Genomic DNA, 24,703 nt, shown 5'->3' on the forward strand with positions numbered 1-24,703 from the left:
ATCATTTCCATATTGTGTGGGACGTGAGAATACCTGGCTTATATTTATCTCTCAGAGCCAGCTGACCAAACGAGAGGCCGCTGTGCTGGCTGAGGGTACTATAAGTTTAGAATCACTTAGGCAGACGGCTAGAAAAGTACAAATGTAAATTTATATTTTCTATTTATATATATATATATATATATATATATATGTCTATATATATATATATATATATATATATACACACAGAGAGAAAGAGAGAGAGAGATGTACGAATTACACAGGCATAGTATACATTTTACTACAGCCGTGGAGTTAACCACATAAGAGCCTATTACTTAACCCTACCATAAAGGGGCTATATTCTTCATCTTCCCTTCCCACACCTTTAAATCCTCTGTCAACAAGGCAGGGACCAAGCCCAATGTCCTCCCGCTTTTGTCAGTACACAGAGTAGGAATGCCCATGAATGCTTCGACCATCCAATGAGAGGCACAATCTTAAACCAGTCCAACAGGAGCTTGATTGGGCTGCTTTTAGATTTAAACTCTCCTGCAGATTTGGGCACCCTGCAGCCTCTCCTTAGGTTGCAGAGATGCTCCAGGAAGTCAGGCTGAGTTCGGTGGAGAACAAAGTGCATGTCACTCACCGGACTGTGAGTGCTTCTTCCCGGACATTTAGGAACCGTGGCCGTCCTCCATCCTGAGGGACTGCGCATGCGCAGCCCTTTCTATACCTCCAGTGTATGTTCCTTTAACTTAATTGGCAGATCAGGCAACCTCCCTATATTAAGCACCTGTGGTCAACACCACGTTGCCTGATCTTGGAGTCTCATTCCCCATGAGTCTCTGAAGGTGTTCCTGTGTTTCCTTGTTTATTCAGCCCTGCTGATTCCTGTGGTTTCCAAACCACTTCTACCTCTGTGGTTTCCAAACCACTTCTGCTACTGTGGTTCCCATACCACTTCTACCATCTACTGTATCATCGTGACTGTGAGCTGATTCCCATCCGCTGCCTCCGTGCACTACAGTCTTCTAACCACTTCTACTCTACCATGTATCATTGGGACTGTTAGCTGATGCCTATCCGCTGCCTCCGTGCATTACAGGCTTCAACCACATCCACTCACCTGTTCATGATTGTGACTGCCAGCTGATTCCTATCCGCTGCCTCCGTGCACTACAGGCTTCAACCTGCAACTCGTCTGTGTTTCATCATCGTGACTGTTTGGCTGATTCCTATCCACTGCCTCCGTGCACTACAGTCTTCAACCTGCAACTCGTCTGTGTTTCATCATCGTGACTGCTAGCTGATTCCTATCCGCTGCCTCCGTGCACTACAGTCTTCAACCTGCAACCCGTCTGTGTTTCATCGTGACTGTTTAGCTGATTCCTATCCGCTGCCTCTGTGCGCTTCAGTCTTCAGTTCTTGTCTACTCTACCGTGTTTCCTTGAGTCTGCTGCCACTATTGCTACCCGCTACTCTCCGTGATCATCGGTTCCAGTTCATCTCTGCTCCGGTGTCCCATCGTTACTGCACCTGCTGGTTGCTATTGGTTACCTCCGTGTTCCCGCAGAGACCCGCTGCTGTTACTTCTCAGCGCTACTCATCCATCTACTGCTGATCCGCTCTCCACTCCTTCCTGTGTTCCCTGCTGGTCTACCTACCTGTGCGCTGCACCTGCTAGACCCCTGCTTCTCCCATCCAGGGACTTGTATCCTGCTGGCCTCCTGCCCTTCAGGTATCTCTGCACTCCTGTCTGACTGCCTTCTCCTGAACCACGGTATGCATACTTCCCATTGACTGTGCTGTGTATTGCATACCTTGCTGGACTGTGTTGGTTCTCCTCTGGAGTGTACTATCCGCTGAGTCTATTGCCATCATTGACTGTGTTGGTTCTCCTCTGGAGTGTACTATCTGCTGACTCTACTGCCATCATTGACTGTGTTATCTCATGCCGGATTGCTTCAAGAGACTTTCTATATTGGCAGTGTTGTTCAGTCATTTATACATTTATATTGTGCATATTACTGTGGATCAAAGTCAAGGTGCCCGTGTATATATTGTGTTGCAGTCTCTCCCCGTGCACCTCCTCACATATATATTCAGTAGTACCACTTGCTAGTGGCAGACCACTGACTCCTGTTTACAGTTTCACCTGTTCCAGTATCCTCTCACATAGCAGTGGTACAACTTGCTAACGCAGACCACTGACTCCCCGGATACCTCCACTTGGATTCCATTCCTTCACTCAGACAGCGGTACAACTTGCTATCCGCAGACCGCTGACTCTCATCACCTCCTCGTTTCTGTTGGACATTCCTCCTCACTATAGCAGTGGTACAACTTGCTACCGCAGACCACTGACTACCTTCACGTGTCCTTTGTCCATACAGTTCCTCGTGTATTACTACCTCCATATTGCCAGTGCTGCTAGTCATAGACTTTCCTGAGCATCTCATCATCTGCTATTTCCTGTTCCGTGATCACCCTGCTACCAGAGTACCATATTACCACCTATACTGCTCTGGTAAGCCTATCACCTGGTGATCCCTGGGTAAAGACTCCTAGTGCCCGTGACAGTAAGATCAGGCCATGACAGACCCAGATACGGAACCTACTGCTAAAGAGATGCTGCAGCATCTGGTCAGCCGTGTGGAGCAACAGGATGCTCGCCAACAGCTGTTACTTCAATGTTACCAATCGTTAACCTCCCAAGGAACATCTGGACAGACTGTTACAGCTAGTATTGAAGCTCCTGTGCTTTCCTCCGTTTCCCCAGTGCCATCCCAGGTGTCTACAGCTCCTACGCTTCACCTGCCTACTCCGTCAAAATATGACGGGGACCCCAAAACTTGTAGAGGTTTCCTTAACCAATGTTCAGTCCATTTTGAACTCCAACCTCAAAATTTTTCTACCCATCGTTCCAGAGTGGCCTATCTTATCTCATTGTTTTCTGGACAAGCCCTGGCTTGGGCCTCCCCTCTGTGGGAGAGAAACGATCCAATTCTACAAGATAGTGCCAAATTCATTTCCACGTTCCGAAGTGTGTTCGATGAACCAGGTCGTGTGACCTCCGCTGCTTCCAGCATTCTTCGTTTGCGACAAGGCTCCCATACAGTAGGACAGTATGTCATTCAATTTAGGATCTTAGCCTCTGAACTTCAGTGGAACACTGAAGCATTAGTTGCCGCCTTCTGGCAGGGGCTCTCCGATAAAATTAAAGATGCACTGACTACCCAAGAGCTTCCTTCGTCACTAGAAGATTTGATCTCTCTTTGCCATCGTGTAGACATGAGATTTCGTGAAAGAGAATCTGAGAAAACAACTTCTGCTAAAGCACCTCTTCGTTTAAACCCTCAATTTCGTCCAGTTTCACCTTCTGTGATTCCCATGGAGATAGGACGTTCCAAATTATCTTTAGAAGAGAGGAAACGAAGAGTAAAGAATAGACTCTGTATCTATTGTGCTGATTCCACACATATGCTCAGTTCTTGCCCTAAGAAATCGGGAAATGCCAGGCCCTAACTAGTTCTGGAGAGGTGAAGTTAGGGTCCCTGGAGTCCTCTCCATTGTCTATGAAATCTAAAGTCTGCGCTTTCGATGTTACGATTTCCTTTGCTACCAAATCCTTTGAGTCACAGGCATTGATTGATTCCGGAGCAGCAGGAAATTTCATTTCTAAATCACTAGTGAATCAATGGTCCCTACCAGTGATCACTTTAAAAACACCCATTACTGTGACGGCTATAGATGGATCACGTCTCATCAATGGTCTCATCACCCAGAGTACGTCTCCAGTAACCCTTCAGATTGGTGTACTACACCATGAAGAAATTTCGTTTTTAATTCTTCCTGTTACGACAAGTCCGATTGTCTTAGGCCTTCCATGGCTTCAATGTCACTCTCCCCAGATTGACTGGCGCACCCCTCAAGTTACGTCTTGGGGGCCTGAATGTCACCATCGTTGTCTCTCTCAAGTTATTCCTCTTAAAGTACAGCAATCTTCCATCTCATCTTCCTCCCCGGGACTCCCTCCTCAGTATGCTTCATTTGCCGATGTGTTTGATAAAGCTCAGTCTGAACGTCTTCCTCCTCATCGTTCTTGGGATTGTCCGATCGACCTTCTACCTGGCAAGACTCCTCCCAGGGGTCGGGTCTATCCTCTCTCGTTACCTGAAACTCAAGCCACATCTGAGTACATACAGGAGAATCTCCAGCGTGGGTTCATTCGACCTTCCACCTCTCCCGCTGGAGCTGGGTTCTTCTTCGTCAAAAAGAAGGATGGATCATTACGCCCTTGTATAGATTTTCGTGGACTCAACGCCATTACTATCAAGAATCGGTATCCCATTCCGCTGATCACTGAGCTATTTGATCGCATCAAGGGAGCTCGGATATTTACTAAGTTGGATCTTCGTGGTGCCTACAATTTAATTAGAATCCGTTCCGGTGACGAATGGAAGACCGCGTTTAACACCAGAGATGGGCATTACGAATATTTAGTAATGCCCTTCGGGCTGTGTAATGCCCCCGCGGTTTTCCAGGGTTTCATCAATGAGATCTTTCGGGACTTATTATATGTATGTGTCGTTGTCTACCTGGACGACATATTGATCTTCTCACAGGACCTGCCTTCTCATCACCAACATGTGGCAGAGGTCCTCTCCAGACTACGGAAAAACTCGTTGTTCTGTAAATTGGAAAAATGTTCATTCGAGTTACCCCAGATTCCATTCTTGGGGTATATAGTTTCCGGAGTTGGCCTGAAGATGGATCCAGACAAAGTAAATGCTGTACTACATTGGCCTCAGCCAACTACTCTTCGTGCCATCCAGCGTTTTTTAGGTTTTGCCAATTACTATAGACGCTTCATTCAAGACTTCTCATCCATTGCATCTCCCATTGTGGCCTTAACTCGGAAAGGGGCTAATACTAAGCAATGGTCATCTGAGGCTCTCCAAGCCTTTCAAATCCTCAAAGAGTCCTTCTCGTCTGCTCCCATTCTGCGACAACCTGATGTGACACTCCCCTTCTTCCTAGAAGTAGATGCCTCTAATGTGGGCTTAGGAGCTATTCTCTCCCAACGCTCGGAGCAACAAAAATTACATCCTTGTGCCTTCTACTCTCGGGGTCTTCTGCCCGCAGAGAAAAACTATACTATCGGGGACAAGGAGTTGCTGGCCATCAAAGCTGCATTAGAGGAATGGAGATACTTGTTGGAAGGAGCTCGCCATCCGGTGACGATCTTCACGGATCATAAGAACTTGTCATATTTGCAATCTGCTCAATGCTTGAACCCTCGTCAAGCAAGATGGTCTCTTTTCTTTTCCCGTTTTGAATTAATTATAACCTTCAAACCAGCTGCTAAGAACAAGAAAGCTGACGCTCTATCTCGAGCTTTTGTGACGTCCTCTGATGTAGAAGAGGTTCCCAACCATGCTATTCTAGACCCCAAATGTATTTCTCTGGCTGCTTCATCCACCAAAATGCTACCATTTGGGAAGACCCTCGTGCCTCCTACTCTGAGGAGGAAAATCCTTTCGTGGTTCCATGCCTCTCGTTTTTCTGGACACGCCGGTGAACATAAGACCTTTGAGATTCTCTCTCGTAGTTACTGGTGGCCTTCAATGAGGAGAGACGTCAAAGAGTTTATTGCTTCCTGTGATTTATGTTCTCAGTTCAAATCCTCCCGCAGAACTCCAGCAGGGTTGCTGCGACCACTACCCATTCCGTCCAAGCCTTGGACCCATATTAGTATGGATTTCGTTACTGATTTGCCACCAAGTAAGAATCACAATACTATTTGGGTAGTGGTAGACAGATTTTCGAAGATGGCTCATTTCGTCCCTCTGTCCGGTTTACCTTCCTCGTCTACTCTGGCTGAACATTTCATTAAAGAAATCTTCCGCATCCATGGATGTCCGTCTGAGATTGTGTCAGATAGAGGAGTACAATTCGTTTCCAGATTCTGGCGGGCCCTTTGTAAAACCTTGGGCATACGATTAGCACTCTCATCGTCTTACCATCCGCAATCTAACGGACAAACGGAACGAGTCAATCAAGATCTTGAGACTTTTATTAGGATGTTCTCTTCAGCCAACCAAGACAACTGGGTAGAATTGCTCCCTTGGGCTGAATTCGCCCATAACAACATGTACCATGAGTCATCATCCAAAACTCCATTCTTTGTGGTCTACGGTCACCATCCGTCTTTTCCGGAATTTCCTGCCCTCCCGCCCACCCAAGTTCCTGCTGTGGAGACTGCTTGTCAGACCTTCAAAAATATCTGGTCTCAGGTCAAAACCTGTTTAAAGAAGACATCTAACAAATATAAGTCTTTCGCAGATAAGAAGAGGCGGGCTATTCCACCACTAAAAATTGGAGATCGTGTCTGGTTATCTACCAAAAATATTCGTTTGAAGGTTCCATCTATGAAATTCGCCCCTCGTTTTATTGGTCCATATAGGATCATTCAAGTTATCAATCCAGTATGTGTTAAACTTCTTCTTCCTAAGAATCTTCGGATCTCCAATGCCTTCCATGTGTCCTTGCTCAAACCTCTTATCATCAACCGTTTCTCGACTCCTTCCTCAGCACCGCAGCCAGTTCAAGTTCATCAGGAGGAGGATTTCGAGATTACTGAGGTATTGGATGCAAAAATTTCGCGAGGAGTCCTCCGTTTCCTCGTTCATTGGAAGGGCTTTGGTCCTGAAGAGCGTTCATGGATCAAAGCTGAAGATCTTAATGCTCCTGCCCTTCTGAAGAAGTTTTATTCCAAAAATCCGGACAAGCCCGGTTCCAGGCGTTCTGTGCCCACCTTTAAAAGGGGGGGTACTGTCACTCACCGGACTGTGAGTGCTTCTTCCCGGACATTTAGGAACCGTGGCCGTCCTCCATCCTGAGGGACTGCGCATGCGCAGCCCTTTCTATACCTCCAGTGTATGTTCCTTTAACTTAATTGGCAGATCAGGCAACCTCCCTATATTAAGCACCTGTGGTCAACACCACGTTGCCTGATCTTGGAGTCTCATTCCCCATGAGTCTCTGAAGGTGTTCCTGTGTTTCCTTGTTTATTCAGCCCTGCTGATTCCTGTGGTTTCCAAACCACTTCTACCTCTGTGGTTTCCAAACCACTTCTGCTACTGTGGTTCCCATACCACTTCTACCATCTACTGTATCATCGTGACTGTGAGCTGATTCCCATCCGCTGCCTCCGTGCACTACAGTCTTCTAACCACTTCTACTCTACCATGTATCATTGGGACTGTTAGCTGATGCCTATCCGCTGCCTCCGTGCATTACAGGCTTCAACCACATCCACTCACCTGTTCATGATTGTGACTGCCAGCTGATTCCTATCCGCTGCCTCCGTGCACTACAGGCTTCAACCTGCAACTCGTCTGTGTTTCATCATCGTGACTGTTTGGCTGATTCCTATCCACTGCCTCCGTGCACTACAGTCTTCAACCTGCAACTCGTCTGTGTTTCATCATCGTGACTGCTAGCTGATTCCTATCCGCTGCCTCCGTGCACTACAGTCTTCAACCTGCAACCCGTCTGTGTTTCATCGTGACTGTTTAGCTGATTCCTATCCGCTGCCTCTGTGCGCTTCAGTCTTCAGTTCTTGTCTACTCTACCGTGTTTCCTTGAGTCTGCTGCCACTATTGCTACCCGCTACTCTCCGTGATCATCGGTTCCAGTTCATCTCTGCTCCGGTGTCCCATCGTTACTGCACCTGCTGGTTGCTATTGGTTACCTCCGTGTTCCCGCAGAGACCCGCTGCTGTTACTTCTCAGCGCTACTCATCCATCTACTGCTGATCCGCTCTCCACTCCTTCCTGTGTTCCCTGCTGGTCTACCTACCTGTGCGCTGCACCTGCTAGACCCCTGCTTCTCCCATCCAGGGACTTGTATCCTGCTGGCCTCCTGCCCTTCAGGTATCTCTGCACTCCTGTCTGACTGCCTTCTCCTGAACCACGGTATGCATACTTCCCATTGACTGTGCTGTGTATTGCATACCTTGCTGGACTGTGTTGGTTCTCCTCTGGAGTGTACTATCCGCTGAGTCTATTGCCATCATTGACTGTGTTGGTTCTCCTCTGGAGTGTACTATCTGCTGACTCTACTGCCATCATTGACTGTGTTATCTCATGCCGGATTGCTTCAAGAGACTTTCTATATTGGCAGTGTTGTTCAGTCATTTATACATTTATATTGTGCATATTACTGTGGATCAAAGTCAAGGTGCCCGTGTATATATTGTGTTGCAGTCTCTCCCCGTGCACCTCCTCACATATATATTCAGTAGTACCACTTGCTAGTGGCAGACCACTGACTCCTGTTTACAGTTTCACCTGTTCCAGTATCCTCTCACATAGCAGTGGTACAACTTGCTAACGCAGACCACTGACTCCCCGGATACCTCCACTTGGATTCCATTCCTTCACTCAGACAGCGGTACAACTTGCTATCCGCAGACCGCTGACTCTCATCACCTCCTCGTTTCTGTTGGACATTCCTCCTCACTATAGCAGTGGTACAACTTGCTACCGCAGACCACTGACTACCTTCACGTGTCCTTTGTCCATACAGTTCCTCGTGTATTACTACCTCCATATTGCCAGTGCTGCTAGTCATAGACTTTCCTGAGCATCTCATCATCTGCTATTTCCTGTTCCGTGATCACCCTGCTACCAGAGTACCATATTACCACCTATACTGCTCTGGTAAGCCTATCACCTGGTGATCCCTGGGTAAAGACTCCTAGTGCCCGTGACAGTGCACCTATTTGTCGGGCAAAAAAAATAACATGATCAATATAAACCTTGACCTCTATATTTCCTTCCAGGTAACAGTACCACCAATGATGTGACCACAGTGAACACTGTGAGCCAGATCGGGGATAATGTTATTCTAAGTTGCACTTTTACCCCCGATGTGAAGCAATCCAGCAACATCCTGTGGGAGAAGGATGGACAGACTGGATTTGTGTATAAATACGAAAATGGAAAGATCTCTTTAACTGGACAGAATGCAGTCTACAATAAACGGACATCACTCTTCCTCAACCAACTATCAGCAGGAAATGCTTCTCTGCAGATCACCAACGTGCAGCTAACGGATGCTGGAGTTTACAAATGTACAGTCACCAATTCCAAAGGGAGTGGACAGAACAAACTGAGCCTCGATGTGGGAGGTAAGTTAACTGCAGGAGACAGAGGTCCAGAGGAGACAGTGATTACCTGGCCCACCTGAGAGACTGTGGTCTTGATGTTTGAATGAGACTTTAATACATGATAAAGGAAGGGTTTTCTCTAGATGAATGTGACGGTCTCATCTAGAGGAGACGATGAGACCCTGTCAAGTGTAGAGCAATGATCTAGTCTAGAGGTTAGAGTGAGCAGCTAATCTAAAGGATGAAGAAGCAATGTCTGGCCTAGAGAATAAAATGAGACTTTTACCTAGAGGTTAAAATGAGAGGCTGGTGGAGACGATAGTTTAAGAGGTTGGACTAAAGCAAAGTGTAATGGATGAGCCTACAGGATTTATGCCAGCGCAGACAATGGGCTTCTGACCTAGAGGTCATAGTGAGGGTCTTATTCAACACATAGATTGAGGATTTAGTCTAGAGGGTAGAGTAAGGTCTGGTAATGAGTAGAGAAGTGGGGTCTGGTTCACGGAATACAAGGAGTCTCTGGTCTGCAGTGAGGTCTAATAGGGTAAAGTGTTATAAGGTTCTGGTATACTGGGTAGTGTGATGGTCTAATAGATACAGTGCGAGTCTGAATAAAAGAATAGTTTAGTCGATCTAGTGTAGAGGATAGAATGAGAGCCTGGTCTACAGGACGGTGTAAGGTCCAGTCCACAGGATACAGTTAGGGTTTAATGTTGCATACTTACATATTCCATAGGTAGAAAATATATTTACAGTATACATGTCACAAATTAAATCACAAATATTGACTACTGAGCGCTATTGGCTTATAATTGAATACAATGGATGCATAGAAATAGAACTTGTATAACTCTTCTCTCCAGCTTTTGCCGAAGTCACGGTGACAAACACCTCCGAGACCACCATCCACTGTCACTCTCCCACCTGGTACCCGAAACCCACTGTCACCTGGCTGAATGTTACTACTGGAAGTAACCTCACCAACCTCTCCAGCACCACCTTTAGCCCTGCTCTCGGCAGTAAGTTTGAGATCAACTCTGTCTTCATGGAGGCCGTGGAGGACACGCAATACAGATGTGTCATACAGAATAACCTGGCACGAACAGAGGGCGATGCCTTATTCACAGGTGTGTACCATGGGGTGATGATACAGGAATGGGACATACTAGAGCATGAAATGAGGGAGAAGATATCATGCAGGAGTGTGACGTGAGGGTAATGACCTCATGCTAGAGCGCGATATGAGAGTGATGACATCATGTAGGAGTGAGACATCCCATGATGTCATGCAGAGTTGATATGAGAGTGATGACATACATACAGGTGTGTAATATGAGATATCATACAAACATATACATCATACTCCCCTGGGTTCAGCATTAAGGTGATGATATAATTACATATGAGGAACATCAGGGTATGACAAGCGTTATTTTAGAAATAGTCAGTGGTCCTGTGCACAGGGCGGCGGCCTTTTACCGGTGTGTTTCATTAGATATCGGTTACACGCCGGACTCATGGAGGAGGTTCTGGGATCAGTAACAATCTGTCTGAGCTGGGTCTGGGTTATTCCACTTCATTTATTATATATGATGTTAGTGGATGTCATCCTCACGTAACATGTGATAAAAGGGATTCTATGCTGCTACGTTTAAGTGTCCTCCTAGTACCGGTCTCCTCTGGTGTTTATTTCACCATCTACATTTGAAAAATTGGAAAAATGTTAAAAAACAGATTCCAGAAAATAGTATAAAAACAAATTAAAAAAATGGGTGGAACAAATGTAAAAAATGTATATTCTGAAGGTAAGTATCGGAATTCTTTTAGATCTATAACGCACTTCCATATACTTATGCCATAAACCATCAAGGGGACAATACCAGATTTGCCTTATCCGAAAAAACGGTAAGGAGAAATGGGTACCTCAATTGTATATTATGTCCGGGAAAAAACGAACAAAAAAAACAGACAAAAAAACCCCCTGAATCTTACGTCTTTAGAAAAGGAAGTTCTTCAAGAACTAAAAAGGAATAAATCGATTGTGGTGAAACCTGCAGATAAGGGGGAGGGCACCACTATTTTGAATAAAGGAGAATAGCTCGGCAGCTTGGGGATTCCACTACATATGAACTTCTGAGGAATGATCCCACTGTCGTTTATAACAAAGAGCTACATATACTTCTTATGAGGGCCCATACGGAAGGCATCCTGAATAAACATGAATTTGATTTTCTATACAGAGCACATCCGAGAATTCCTGTTATTTATGTTCTACCTAAGATTCATAAATCGTTGGAGAAGCCCCCAGGAACACCGATCATTTCAACCATTGGGTCTTTGACTTCCAATCTCTCACAATATATTGATTCTTTCCTCCAACCCCTTGTCACCAAACAACGCAGCTACCTTAGAGATACTGGTAATACACTTAGAACCCTAAATGAATTGATAATGGAGAAAGATATATTCTCCTAACTTGCGATGTAATGTTGCTTTATATGGTTATTTATATATAAAAATGGCTGTAAATATGTAAACAATATTCTGTTGGAGCAGTCAGATATTCCCTTAAACCATAATATTTGTTATTGATGCTTTTCGATTTGTTTTGAAGCATAATTATTTTTGGTTTGGTGGTCAGTTTTTTAGACAAATTCAGGGGACTGCAATGGGCAGATAATTTGCGCCCAGTTATGCCAACCTTTTTATGGCATACTGAGAAGATCTGCTAATAACCCATTTAAGGACCGGCTCTGTTTTTCGAGCAGATACATAGATGACATCCAGTGTATCTTGAAAATAAGTAAGTATAAGTATATGGAAGTGCCGTTATAGATCTAAAACGATTCCGGTATTTACCTTCAGAATATACATCTTTTACATTTGTTCCACCCATTTTTTAATTTGATTTTATACTATTTTCTGGACTCTGTTTTTTAACATTTTTCCAATTTTTTAAATGTTGTTTTGTATATTTGTCTGTAGACACATATTTTTATAATCTTTATCGTAGGGTATGTGTTTATTAATTTACTATACTAGTTTTTAGTCCTTTGTGGTACAATTTTGTTTTATTGTTTTCCCATTTACTCACTAGATATAAATCTGTTTACCCCTATCCCTTTTTACTTAGTATTCTTTCTTTTGAGCGCCGGGGAGGGTATGTTGTTATAATTCAATTTCATGTCTGCCTATAATCCCAGTTTGAGCAGTAAATAAATATATAAATATCTGATACCAGTACTTACTGTATCCTTGCAGTGATACACGGGGCGTTACAGAACTGTTAGATGAACACTACACACTAAGGTCTGCAGGTTCTGTTCACATTAGTCTTTACCTAACAACACCTTGGATATTACTGACTTGGAGGTATCGGTCTCTGTGGTTAGAATTATTATTTATTTATTAGCGCCACAGACTCCGTAGTGCCAGATACAGAAGCAGGTAACAAATAGATGAGGTAATACACATAAGTAGCACCGAGGAGTGTGAGTAACACTGTGGGGACTCACACAGAGTGCAGCAAGATACATGACAGGACGAATGAGGGAGTCAGACAGTGGACAGACGTGGGACAATAGGTAGATATTATACAAGAATAGAGACGTTTTAGATACATCTACTTCTGTAGCCCTGATACAGTACAACCACTGTCCTTTATGATGCAATGTCAGTAGTGACCGGTCCATAAACCGCAGGAGCTCACACTTCCTCTCAGGATACCCTGGTGCTTCCTTCACTGATGGGGAAATAATAATCTCTTCTCTGCTTCAATTGAGATCTGTTGCTTTTAACATAAGTTCTGTACAATTACTGACCGGTTGCAATAATTGGTAGCTCTTATTATATAAATATCATCAATTTAATACAGTCCTGGACAGTTAATGGCTGACTTAACTAATGATGATAGTACAGTCTCTGATTAGCACTAACCAGCATCTGCTCTACACAGTCCCTGATATACAATAACTGGCAGAGTTCCAGAGCCCAAGATAGTCTCCGGCACTTCTACTCCATTCAGAAGTATAACCTGGTATAACGGGGTATCACCCATCAGTGCCCCCTCTCTGCCTATCACTCTGGCAGGACGGATATGACAGTGTGGACCAGTGATATCGCAGCAGTGTACGGAGATTATAATGCTGTTTCCATGGCAACTGAGGGACCCTTCTGTGATTGATTATTTAATAACTGGGGGTTGGAGATCAGGTTCAGTTCAGGCAAACGTCAAACAACAGCGACCTCGCTGTTATCATTATGATTGGCCTACTAAAATATACAGACTCTATTATGTTATGTGTAGCTAAGTATTTAGTTAAAAGTAATTATATTCCAACTTTGTTAAATATTATTTTATGTGAAAAAAATCTCACTGACCAATTTAATGTACAAGAGGTTATCCCATGTTGGTGTAGGGTCAGGAAAGAGTTGCGGTAACAATATTACATTTTCTCTAACTAGACAAGACTGATGAGTGACACACATCATTTATTATATATACTTATTATTTAACAGTCACAAACAGCTCCCCTTTAAATAGTATTTATGCACCCCTATGAAATTAGTGTCCATGGCCTTTAGAGTAATTCCCTGATGTCTTATGTGTCTTCTACGGATTGTTCCTACAGCTTCTGGCTTCCAAACGGAGTCTCGCCTGCAAGTTCTAAGCTCGGCTGATGTTCTGTCGCCTTCACTTCTCCTGCTCTGTCTCCTCATCCTGATCGTCCATCCTGGAGCTGCTCTATGGTAGATGCTCCTTGTGCCCAGCAGGTAAGTACAACAGAAGAGAGTTGCCCTTTCTGGTGTACCCTGCTGCCTGCCCTGTTTCCTTTGTCAAAAATAGAGCTTGGTGAACCATTTAAGTTTCACTATTAGTTAGAGATGAGCGGGCTCGGATATCTGAAAACCGAGCCCACCCGAACGTTGCCGATCCGAGTCGGATCCGAGACAGATCTGGGTATTCCCGCCAATTGCAAAACTGAAACCGAGGCTCTAAGTCATAATCCTGCTGTCGGATCTCGCGATATTCGTATTCTATAAATTCCCCGCTAGCCGCCGCCATCTTCACTCGGGCATTGATCAGGGTAGAGGGAGGTTGTGTTAGGTGGTCCTCTGTCCTGCTATATCTCGTGCTGTGCTGTGCTGTGCTGTGTTCTGCTCAGTCCAGTGGTGCTGTGTCCTGTGCTCTGTCCTTCTGAGTTCAGTGGTGCTGCTGGGTCCTGTGCTGTGTCCTGTTCAGTCCAGTGGTGCTGTGTCCTGTGCTCTGTCCTTCTAAGGGCATTGTTATTTCCCCATTATTCCCAAGTTATAAAAAATTTTTTAAAAAACTTATAAAAAAAAAATAATTATAAAAAAAAGAAATTAGAAAAAAATATCCAAAAACAATCCTGCAGTATAAGTCCATTGGTACTGCAATATTACAAAGTTCACTGATTCTGCAGTATAAGTCCACTGGTACTGCTATATTACAAAGTTCACTGATTCAGCAGTATAAGTCCAGTGGTACTGCTATATTACAAAGTTCACTGATTCAGCAGTATAAGTCCAGTGGTACTGCTATATTACAAAGTTCACTGATTCAGCAGTATAAGTCCATTGGTACTGCTATATTACAAAGTTCACTGATTCAGCAGTATAAGTCCAGTGGTACTGCTATATTACAAAGTTCACTGATTCAGCAGTATAAGTCCAGTGGTACTGCAATATTACAAAGTTCACTGATTCTGCAGTATAAGTCCATTGGTACTGCTATATTACAAAGTTCACTGATTCAGCAGTATAATTCCAGTGGTACTGCTATATTACAAAGTTCACTGATTCAGCAGTATAAGTCCAGTGGTACTCTCCTGTGCCGCATATAATTTTTAAAGGCTTTGCCGAGTGTGTGTGGCTTAGGAGTACGCTCTCTTGTGCTACATATAATGGAAAACAAAAATTTGGAGGATAAAGTGGGGAAAGATCAAGACCCACTTCCTCCTAATGCTGAAGCTGCTGCCACTAGTCATGACATAGACGATGAAATGCCATCAACGTCGTCTGGCAAGCCCGATGCCCAATCTCCTAGTACAGGGCATGTAAAATCCAAAAAGCCCAAGTTCTCAAAAAGTAGCAAAAAGAGAAACTTAAAATCATCTGAGGAGAAACGTAAAGTTGGCAATATGCCATTTACGACACGTAGTGGCAAGGAACGGCTTAGGCCCTGGCCCGTGTTCATGACTAGTGGTCCAGCTTCACCCAAGGATCTAAGCCCTCCTCCTCCCCCCCTACAAAAAATTTAAGAGAGTTATGCTATCAGCAACAACAACAAAACAGCAAAGAACTCTGCCTTCTAAACAGATGACATCACAAATCCCCAAGGCGAGTCCAAGGGTGTTGGTGGTTGTGAAGCCTGACCTTCCCATCACTGTACGGGAAGAGGTGACTCCATCCAGCATTTGCAGCACACCCTCTGCATATGTTGGAAGGATCACCCACAGTGTAGATCCAGATTTGGATAATCAAGGTGTCAATGTTGTACACCGGGAGGAGGCTATTGATGTAGCTGGTGCTGTGGAGGAACTTGATGATGAGGATGGTGATGTGGTTATTGTAAATGAGGCACCAGGGGGGGAAACAGCTGATGTCCATGGGATGAGAAAGCCCATCGTCATGCCTGGTCAGAAGACCAAAAAATGCACCTCTTCGGTCTGGAGATATTTTTATCCAAATCTGGACAACCAATGTATGGCCATATGTAGTTTATGTAAAGCTCAAATAAGCAGGGGTGAGGATCTTGCCCACCTAGGGACATCCTCCCTTATACGTCACCTGAATAACCTTCATAGTTCAGTGGTTAGTTCAGGAACTGGGCCTAGGACCTTCATCAGTACAGGGACACCTAAATCCCTTGGTCCTGTTGGATACACACCACCAACACCCTCCTCGTCAACTTCCTCCACGATTTCCATTAGATTTAGTACTGCAGGCCATGTCACCAGCCAGACTGAGTCCTCTTCTATACGGGATTCATACGAGGAATCCTGCAGCGGTACGCCTACTACTGCCACTGCTGCTGTTGGTCGGTCATCTTCCCAGAGGGGAAGTCGTAAGACCGCTACGTCTTTCACAAAACAATTGACCGTCCAACAGTCGTCTGCCATGACCACAACATACGTTTTTTTTGTTAACAAAGTCAACAAATAACACTTCGACCCTGTCTGTCTTTCACATACTTGATGGGATCTCAATGATGAATGCTCTTTACCATGGTTGTCTAAAACAAGAGGTATTGACGTGCTTGAACTAGTGTAGTGTTTATAAGTTATAAACACTACACTTGAAAGCTTCAGCCTTTAAATGAAAAAGTCACTCTTCATTGCAGGAATATTTGCAACAGGGACAATTTTTTGGTTAACAAAGTCAACAAATAACATTTCAACGCTGTCTGTCTTTCACATACTTGATGGGATCTCAATGATGAATGCTCTGTACCATGGTCGTCTAAAACAAGAGTTATTGACGTGCTATAACTACTGTAGTTTTTATAAATTATAAACACTACACTTGAAAGTTGGAGGAGGTATTGTGGCCCCGGTACCAAATTGGGTACCGGGGCCACTCCACTATGCAGTCCAGATAGAGGCGTATCAGATATTAAACAACGTTGACTGTTGCTGCCAAATCATAAATTAATGAAAATGACCTGTCATCGTCAAAAACAAGAGGTATTGACACGCTCGAACTACACCCTGTATATGCTGCAGAGGATGTAGGAGCAGGCAGCTGTGCAGTGGAATTCAGACCATTTGGAGGCGGAGGTATTGTGGCCCCGGTACCAAATTGTGTACCGGGACCACTGCACTATGCAGTCCAGAAAGCTACCTCGGTGAAACGTTTTGGACTAAAAACAATAGTGTGAGGTGTTCAGAATAGACTGGGAATTAGTGGAAATGATTGTTATTGAGGTTAATAATAGCGTAGGAGTGAAAATAAACCAAAAAACTTGATTTTAACACTTTTTATGTTTTTTTCAAAATAAATCCGAATCCAAAACCTTAAATCCGAACCAAAACCTTTCGTCAGGTGTTTTGCGAAACAAATCCGAACCCAAAACACAAAACACGAGACACCAAAAGTGGCCGGTGCACATCCCTACTGTATTAGTAAGAGAGGAGGATACTTCTGGTTGTAAAATAATCTACACACAGACATGTATTCTCTCTTCAGGAAATGTAATTGTATTACACACGGTGACGATACATGTCGTTATTATTGAGAAGATTCAATCTTCTCCCAGAGGTCTCTTTCTCTGCCATGAAGATTGGGGATTGTCACACAAGGAGACAATTGGTTTGATATTGCAGTGTGTGTGGACCAAAAATCACTTTGCCAAATAATTACACAATTGGAATCCATTAGATCATTATCGGGCACCTTGGTTATTGAACTCGGAAAATGACGTTGGATCTGACCACAATAACAGTCTGGAAGAGATTGCCATGAGTGTGGTCAAACTGGGCATTGGTCCCAGGGCCAGGCTGGGACTAATAAAGCCACTGGCATAGAAAGACACCAGCTCAGTATCAGCCACTGTACAAGGAGCGACGCAACGAGGATTGTAAGATGTTTATAAAAAAAAACCTCAAAACAGCAAAAATAAGTCACTGATGTGTCTCATGTGCTGAAAATAGATCAGGATCCCCAGATGTTATCCAGATGGGAAGCAGATGAACATTAATCTCACAATCCATGAAGATTGAAAATAAGATTGAAAATAAATCATAACTTAATAATGATGATTAAGATGAGCACAAAATACCCTGTTGACTTTCAGTCATTCCGACTGATGAGGACGACCTGATTGGCCGAAACCATTGACTGTATTTTGCTTTCATCATCTGGACTACGAGTGTTCTGTTACTTCTTACATAGAGGCTGTTACTAAACTCATCTGACTCCTCAGGTCACGCTGCTAGACACAGAGAACTTCAACTCACATTCATGGACTTCTACAACCAAAATGAAAAAGCAATATTTGTCCATCCTAACGATGACACCAAATGCCCCATCACCCCTGGGTGGTTTATAGTTTGTCTATTGGCACAAAGACCATCCCAGAACAAGGCAGAGTGTTCAGTGTCCGTGGTCTGCGGCTGTTTTATCTGGGTGGTTGACTGAGGTAAAGTTGGCAGATTGATAGTCTGTGTCCATTGGTCCTGTCGGCTGCCACTCAACCCGGGCTATAAGATCGTCCAGTTTTGCAGTTTGAATTGAACCCCAGATCTGTCTCAGATATCTCAGTCATTTAGGTCACTCTTTTCTATTAATTTCCTATGTAAAATGGGCTCAGTAACGAGAAGGAATTCACCATTGATGCTGTGATGTGATGTTATAAAACTGGCAGATTGAGCCAGTTGTTGAGGGTGTGACATTGTTATTTAAAGAGTTAGTAATGTGAGATGAAGGAAACATTTCTGCTAGTACCTCACATTGTGATCAGTGTATCTCCCTTCACAGTCTGTGGACAGGTAGTGGGGGAGGGGTGAGGGACGGCCGTGTGCGGACAGTGCTGTGGAGGACAAGTATAACCTGCAGCCAGGACTGGGAGTCACTGCAGTGTCTGTGTATTTAGAGCATACTTGCCAACTTTTCCTCATTGGCTTCAGGAAGATCCCAGGGGAGATGGGCATGTGGGGGCGGGGCTTGACAAATTGCACCATTTTGGCCCCACCCCCTAAACGATTGTCATAATTTTAGCCAATTGCAGCAGGGGGCAGGGCTAAGATGAAAATATTTAGGTCATTAAGTCCCAACCCTTATCTATTACGGGGACGATAACTGGGAGGTTGCCCTGCTCTCCCAGGAGGTCACCCAGAAATGTGGGAGTCTCCTGGACATTTCGGGAGAGTAAGAAACTATGCGCTAAAGAAAAACAGCTAATGAATCTCTAGAGAGTGAAGTGTCTTTTACATTTCTGTCTCCATTACTGAAGTCATGTTGTCTTACCTGTCAGTCTTTGATTAAATCTTGGTCTCCATGAAAATGGCCATCTCTATAGGCATCAATACATGGACAAAGGGCACAATTTCTGAACTGTCATCATGCCACAGATGGCGAAGCCAACCCCGTCTTGTACTGGCTCAGCATCAGGGAGAATGCCAGAGTCTTCAGGGAGTGAGGGAGATCACCCCTATTTCAGGGAATCTCCCTGACATTCAGGGAGAGTTGACAAGTATGATTTAGGGCTGTGTCAGGATGTGAAGTGTGCGCTGTGGTTGGATGTTAGTGGTATTAGGGAGATGAATGTCTATGGCCGTTCTGTTCTTACAACTTTGTTACATTATATAGAATCATTAAAATATTGAATATTCTGTATTTTCTTCTCCAGGCATCGTAAACCTTTTATTTCAATGATTGTTCCTCCGAGTGGACAAAATTGGCCTCAATCTGCTCATCTGCAACCTGGAAAACCAAAGATATTTCATGTAGACCTTTATCCTACCAGGAGTGAGCGTGAAACCAACATTTCTCTGTTTACAACTCAATGTAATGCTAATTTTGGCCAATCTCAGGGCATATTTATTTTCTTACCAACTGACTACAGATTTGGAATTTATCTCACATGTTGTGCTCCAAAATTGGGAGAAATCTTACAAGGTTATTGGTAGATATTTGTAGAGAATTTAATTGTATCTACAAAGACTTGTCTCCAACTAGTATTATTTATATGTAAGAGTTAAAAGAGAGAAATGACAAGACAAAGGGTCCTGAATGAGGTGGACACCAGAGCCGATCCCGTGTCACCAGCAGATCTCTGTGCTCCTCACTATGGTACAGAAAATAACTCAGTTCAGGTCTGGTCCAGAACATGGACAACCAGCCAAATGTCCTGAGACTTCTTCTCATTCATGTTCCAGTTGAGCTCAGCAGTAAAGAGTATATCAGGAGATGAGTGATGTGTTAGTTAGGACAGGGCTGCATGTGACAGGGCAGTGACATGATGTGAGGAGGGGAATGGAGGCAGCAGGAAGCCACAGACTGAGAGTTATATAGAGGAAGGAGCAGGGTCCCCCAGCAGCACAGAGTATATCAGGAGATGAGTGATGTGTTAGTGAGGACAGGGCTGCATGTGACAGGGCAGTGACATGATGTGAGGAGAGGAATGGAGGCAGCAGGAAGCCACAGACTGAGAGTTATATAGTGGAAGGAGCAGGGTCCCCCAGCAGCACAGAGTATATCAGGAGATTAGTGATGTGTTAGTGAGGACAGGGCTGCATGTGACAGGGGCAGTGACATGATGTGAGGAGGGGAATGGAGGCAGCAGGAAGCCGCAGACTGAGAGTTATATAGTTGAAGGAGCAGGGTCCTCCAGCAGCACAGAGTATATCAGGAGATTAGTGATGTGTTAGTGAGGACAGGGCTGCATGTGACAGGGGCAGTGACATGATGTAGGGAGGGGAATGGAGGCAGCAGGAAGCCGCAGACTGAGAGTTATATAGTGGAAGGAGCAGGGTCCCCAGCAGCACAGAGTATATCAGGAGATGAGTGATGTGTTAGTGAGGACAGGGCTGCATGTGACAGGGGCAGTGACATGATGTGAGGAGGGGAATGGAGGCAGCCCAGTAGATTATAGTTTGAAAAATTATACTATCCTGAATTCATAAATTTTCTTTTATGAGGAATCACTTTTACTTTTTGTACTAATGTATTGTAAATTTTTGATTTACACCATTCTGTAGAACATTGCTCTAATCCCGTTACCACTTGACATTTTAATATATTCTGCTGAGCATTTCACATGTAAAATACAGGAATATCTCCAATCCCCAATATTGGAGAAATTTTTGACCCTTTACTTGTTGAGCATTTGTAGTTCTTCAGAGAACTCAGGTCATGTATATAATTTCTTACAGGAACTGTGCTCCTGTCCATTCTCTCGTCACCTGCTCTATAGTTACATGGAGGTGACAGGTGTTTGCAGGTAGGTTTAGCTTTTCTTTGCACTTTCTATGAAGGAATAGATATATAACAGGTTACATGAAGGATATTTTTTTATTGTTAACTTATTACCACAGCACCTCTCTGTTACCTGACAATAAACATGATCTTGTGGAATTCTGTGTGATTTGGTCTAGACATAATCACTTTTATCAGTGCTGTATTTGTAACCATAATATACATTACTATTCACTCCAGTCCAGTGTACATTATATATTATAATATATACAATTCATGTCTGTCTATATGATTTCTAAGCATGGCTCTGCATCATCACCTGGTGGTGAAAGGTGGTACTGCAGTTTAAAAACATTAAAAAAATAATTATTTAAATTCAGCGCACAAAGCTGTGCAGCCATAGTGATGTAATAGTGCCAACACACAAGGTTATACAATATAAAAGAAAATATAGAACACTAAACAGCGCTCTCTTACTTTAAATCGGTGTAGAGGTGTATATATAATATAATGTATAAATATTAGAGATGGGCGGGTCCGGTTCTCCGAGAACCGAACCCACCCGAACTTTGGGTATCCGAGTACCGAGCTGAGCAGCTCGGTACTCTCCCGCCCATTCCGAATCCAAATCGAGGCCGAACGTCATTGTGACGTCGTCGGATCTCGGGACTCGGTTCTCGCGATACTTCAACTTTATAAATACACGCCTCCACAGCAATCCATCGCCATTTGACAGAGGGAGAGAGCAGGGTGTAGTCATAGGCTAATTAGAGCAGGGACAGAGAATACCATATTGTTCTTGCAATTGCTCTAACCAAAATCGCTAGTGCAGAGAGGAGGATAGAGGTTTATTATTTTTTCTTCATATTTGGCACTCCCCAGCGCTTTTGGGGTGTCCCCCATAATTGTGCATTAATATTTCTGGCTGTCAAAAGTCATATCTGTCAGCAGTATCTACTCAATAATTTTTAGCACTCCTCAGTGTTTTTGGGGTGTCCTCCCTAATTGTGCATTAATATTTCTGGCTGTCAAAAGTCATATCTGTCAGCAGTATCTACTCAATAATTTTTAGCACTCCTCAGTGTTTTTGGGGTGTCCTCCCTAATTGTGCATTAATATTTCTGGCTGTCAAAAGTCATATCTGTCAGCAGTATCTACTCAATAATTTGTAGCACACCTCAGTGTTTTTGGGGTGTCCTCCCTAATTGTGCATTAATATTTCTGGCTGTCAAAAGTCATATCTGTCAGCAGTATCTACTCAATAATTTGTAGCACTCCTCAGTGTTTTTGGGGTGTCCTCCCTAATTGTGCATTAATATTTCTGGCTGTCAAAAGTCATATCTGTCAGCAGTATCTACTCAATAATTTTTAGCACTCCTCAGTGTTTTTGGGGTGTCCTCCCTAATTGTGCATTAATATTTCTGGCTGTCAAAAGTCATATCTGTCAGCAGTATCTACTCAATAATTTGTAGCACACCTCAGTGTTTTTGGGGTGTCCTCCCTAATTGTGCATTAATATTTCTGGCTGTCAAAAGTCATATCTGTCAGCAGTATCTACTCAATAATTTGTAGCACACCTCAGTGTTTTTGGGGTGTCCTCCCTAATTGTGCATTAATATTTCTGGCTGTCAAAAGTCATATCTGTCAGCAGTATCTACTCAATAATTTTTAGCACTCCTCAGTGTTTTTGGGGTGTCCTCCCTAATTGTGCATTAATATTTCTGGCTGTCAAAAGTCATATCTGTCAGCAGTATCTACTCAATAATTTGTAGCACACCTCAGTGTTTTTGGGGTGTCCTCCCTAATTGTGCATTAATATTTCTGGCTGTCAAAAGTCATATCTGTCAGCAGTATCTACTCAATAATTTGTAGCACACCTCAGTGTTTTTGGGGTGTCCTCCCTAATTGTGCATTAATATTTCTGGCTGTCAAAAGTCATATCTGTCAGCAGTATCTACTCAATAATTTGTAGCACACCTCAGTGTTTTTGGGGTGTCCTCCCTAATTGTGCATTAATATTTCTGGCTGTCAAAAGTCATATCTGTCAGCAGTATCTACTCAATAATTTTTAGCACTCCTCAGTGTTTTTGGGGTGTCCTCCCTAATTGTGCATTAATATTTCTGGCTGTCAAAAGTCATAACTGTCAGCAGAATCTACTAAATAATTTTTAGCACTCCCCAGTGGTTTGCGCTCAGAATGGATTCAAAGCAGTCCACATATGATCTAAATGAGCAACCAGGTTCTGTCACCAGTCCTGATGTTAGTGTTCCCAGTACGTCATCTGGCCAAGGCGATGTCAAACAACAGAGTGTTTTCAAATTAGTGCAAAAAACAAAAACCCAAAAAAATTTTACTGTATTGAAGCGAAAAAGAAGTGTAACTGAGCAAAAGTTAAGTGACGATAAAAAAAAAATTGCAAGCATGCCATTCTACACACGCAGTGGCAAAGAGAGAATGAGGCCTTCACCTTTGGCTATTAGTGGCAGATCCCAAAAAGTTACCCAGCCTACAATTGGTGCACAACTACTGTTACGCGTCAAAGCCGAGCTGCAAGATAACAGTGAGGCATTACAGGAGAATATTTGCTCTGATTCACAAATGACAACAATCCCTGTGGAGAGTCCATCCAACAGTGGGATGTCTAATCGTGACCATTCTGTTAGTCTACCCATAAAGAAGGGCCCTTTCAGCAGTTCTGCTGATGTGTGCCTGAACAGCCCGAGTGTAGCCGGTGATACACCAAGTGAGGATGACACTTTGTCTTTAGAAGAGGATGTGGGGGAGATTTGGGTATCCGACGATGAGGATGCGGTTGATTGTGTAAGTCCTGCAGCAGTGTGGCACCAGTGGGAGCAGTTCTGGCATGTGAGGTTCTGGCACCAATATGCACTTTCCAAACACAAGCAGGGATGACGCAGGGGGCAGACCACAACAGTTTGACATCTGGGCTGGTTTGAAGGATTTGTCAAAAAAATGTGTGACCTTGACCATAATTCCAACCAATCCTACTATTAACATGCAAAGGATGGTGGAGGGCCTATCAGGGATTAAACTGTATTTTTCATAATTTTCACTAATAATGTTTGGGTGTAATATACACCCAAAGACGAGTGCTCAATTGCTAAGAGTCATTGATGGAGAGGAAGACAAGCAGGCTTGTCTGTAGAATTTGCAGGCAAATTGTGCTGCGTTATATAGGTAACACCCAAAGAGAAGAGCTCCATTGCTCCATTGCTAATTGTAATTGCTGAAATAGAAATAATAGGGCTGACAGTCTTGGTCTAAATCTGCAGTTACATTTTATTGTACCATAGCTCATTGCGAAACTGGAGAGGTGGCAGGGTTTAGTGATAATCTTCCTCCAACAATACTAATTCATCCCAATATCATAGAAGTCTGTGTAGTATGATGTAATTGCTGATAATGGCCTTCCAAAGGGAATGACTAGTTGATTTTAGGGCAGAGCTGTCACGGTTTTTGGGCAATTCTTTTACAGCACAGCAAATATCAAAATGTTTAGCGGACTCATCTGCATCACCACTGGGTGTCTTGGGAAAGCAATTTCTTTTATTACAAGCAGTTGCCAGAGAAACTGAAGGAGAAGA

At 43.7% G+C, this 24,703-nt stretch overlaps 1 protein-coding gene across 2 annotated transcripts in view; it reads left to right on the top strand.

Moving 5' to 3' along the window:
* LOC142139674 (V-set domain-containing T-cell activation inhibitor 1-like) overlaps positions 1-21,343 on the top strand; it is a 35,535-nt gene extending 14,192 nt beyond the window's left edge. For both annotated transcript variants that reach the window (XM_075197486.1, XM_075197487.1), the window contains exons 3-6: positions 8,834-9,181; positions 10,024-10,287; positions 13,792-13,933; positions 19,530-21,343. In XM_075197486.1, coding sequence (XP_075053587.1) covers positions 8,834-9,181; positions 10,024-10,287; positions 13,792-13,913 — 734 coding nt within the window. In that variant the 3' untranslated portion in view covers positions 13,914-13,933; positions 19,530-21,343. The remainder of the gene's footprint in view (positions 1-8,833; positions 9,182-10,023; positions 10,288-13,791; positions 13,934-19,529) is intronic.
* Positions 21,344-24,703: the final 3,360 nt, after the last annotated feature.

This window comes from Mixophyes fleayi, chromosome 2 (assembly GCF_038048845.1).
Source record: "Mixophyes fleayi isolate aMixFle1 chromosome 2, aMixFle1.hap1, whole genome shotgun sequence".
NCBI lineage: Eukaryota > Metazoa > Chordata > Amphibia > Anura > Limnodynastidae > Mixophyes > Mixophyes fleayi.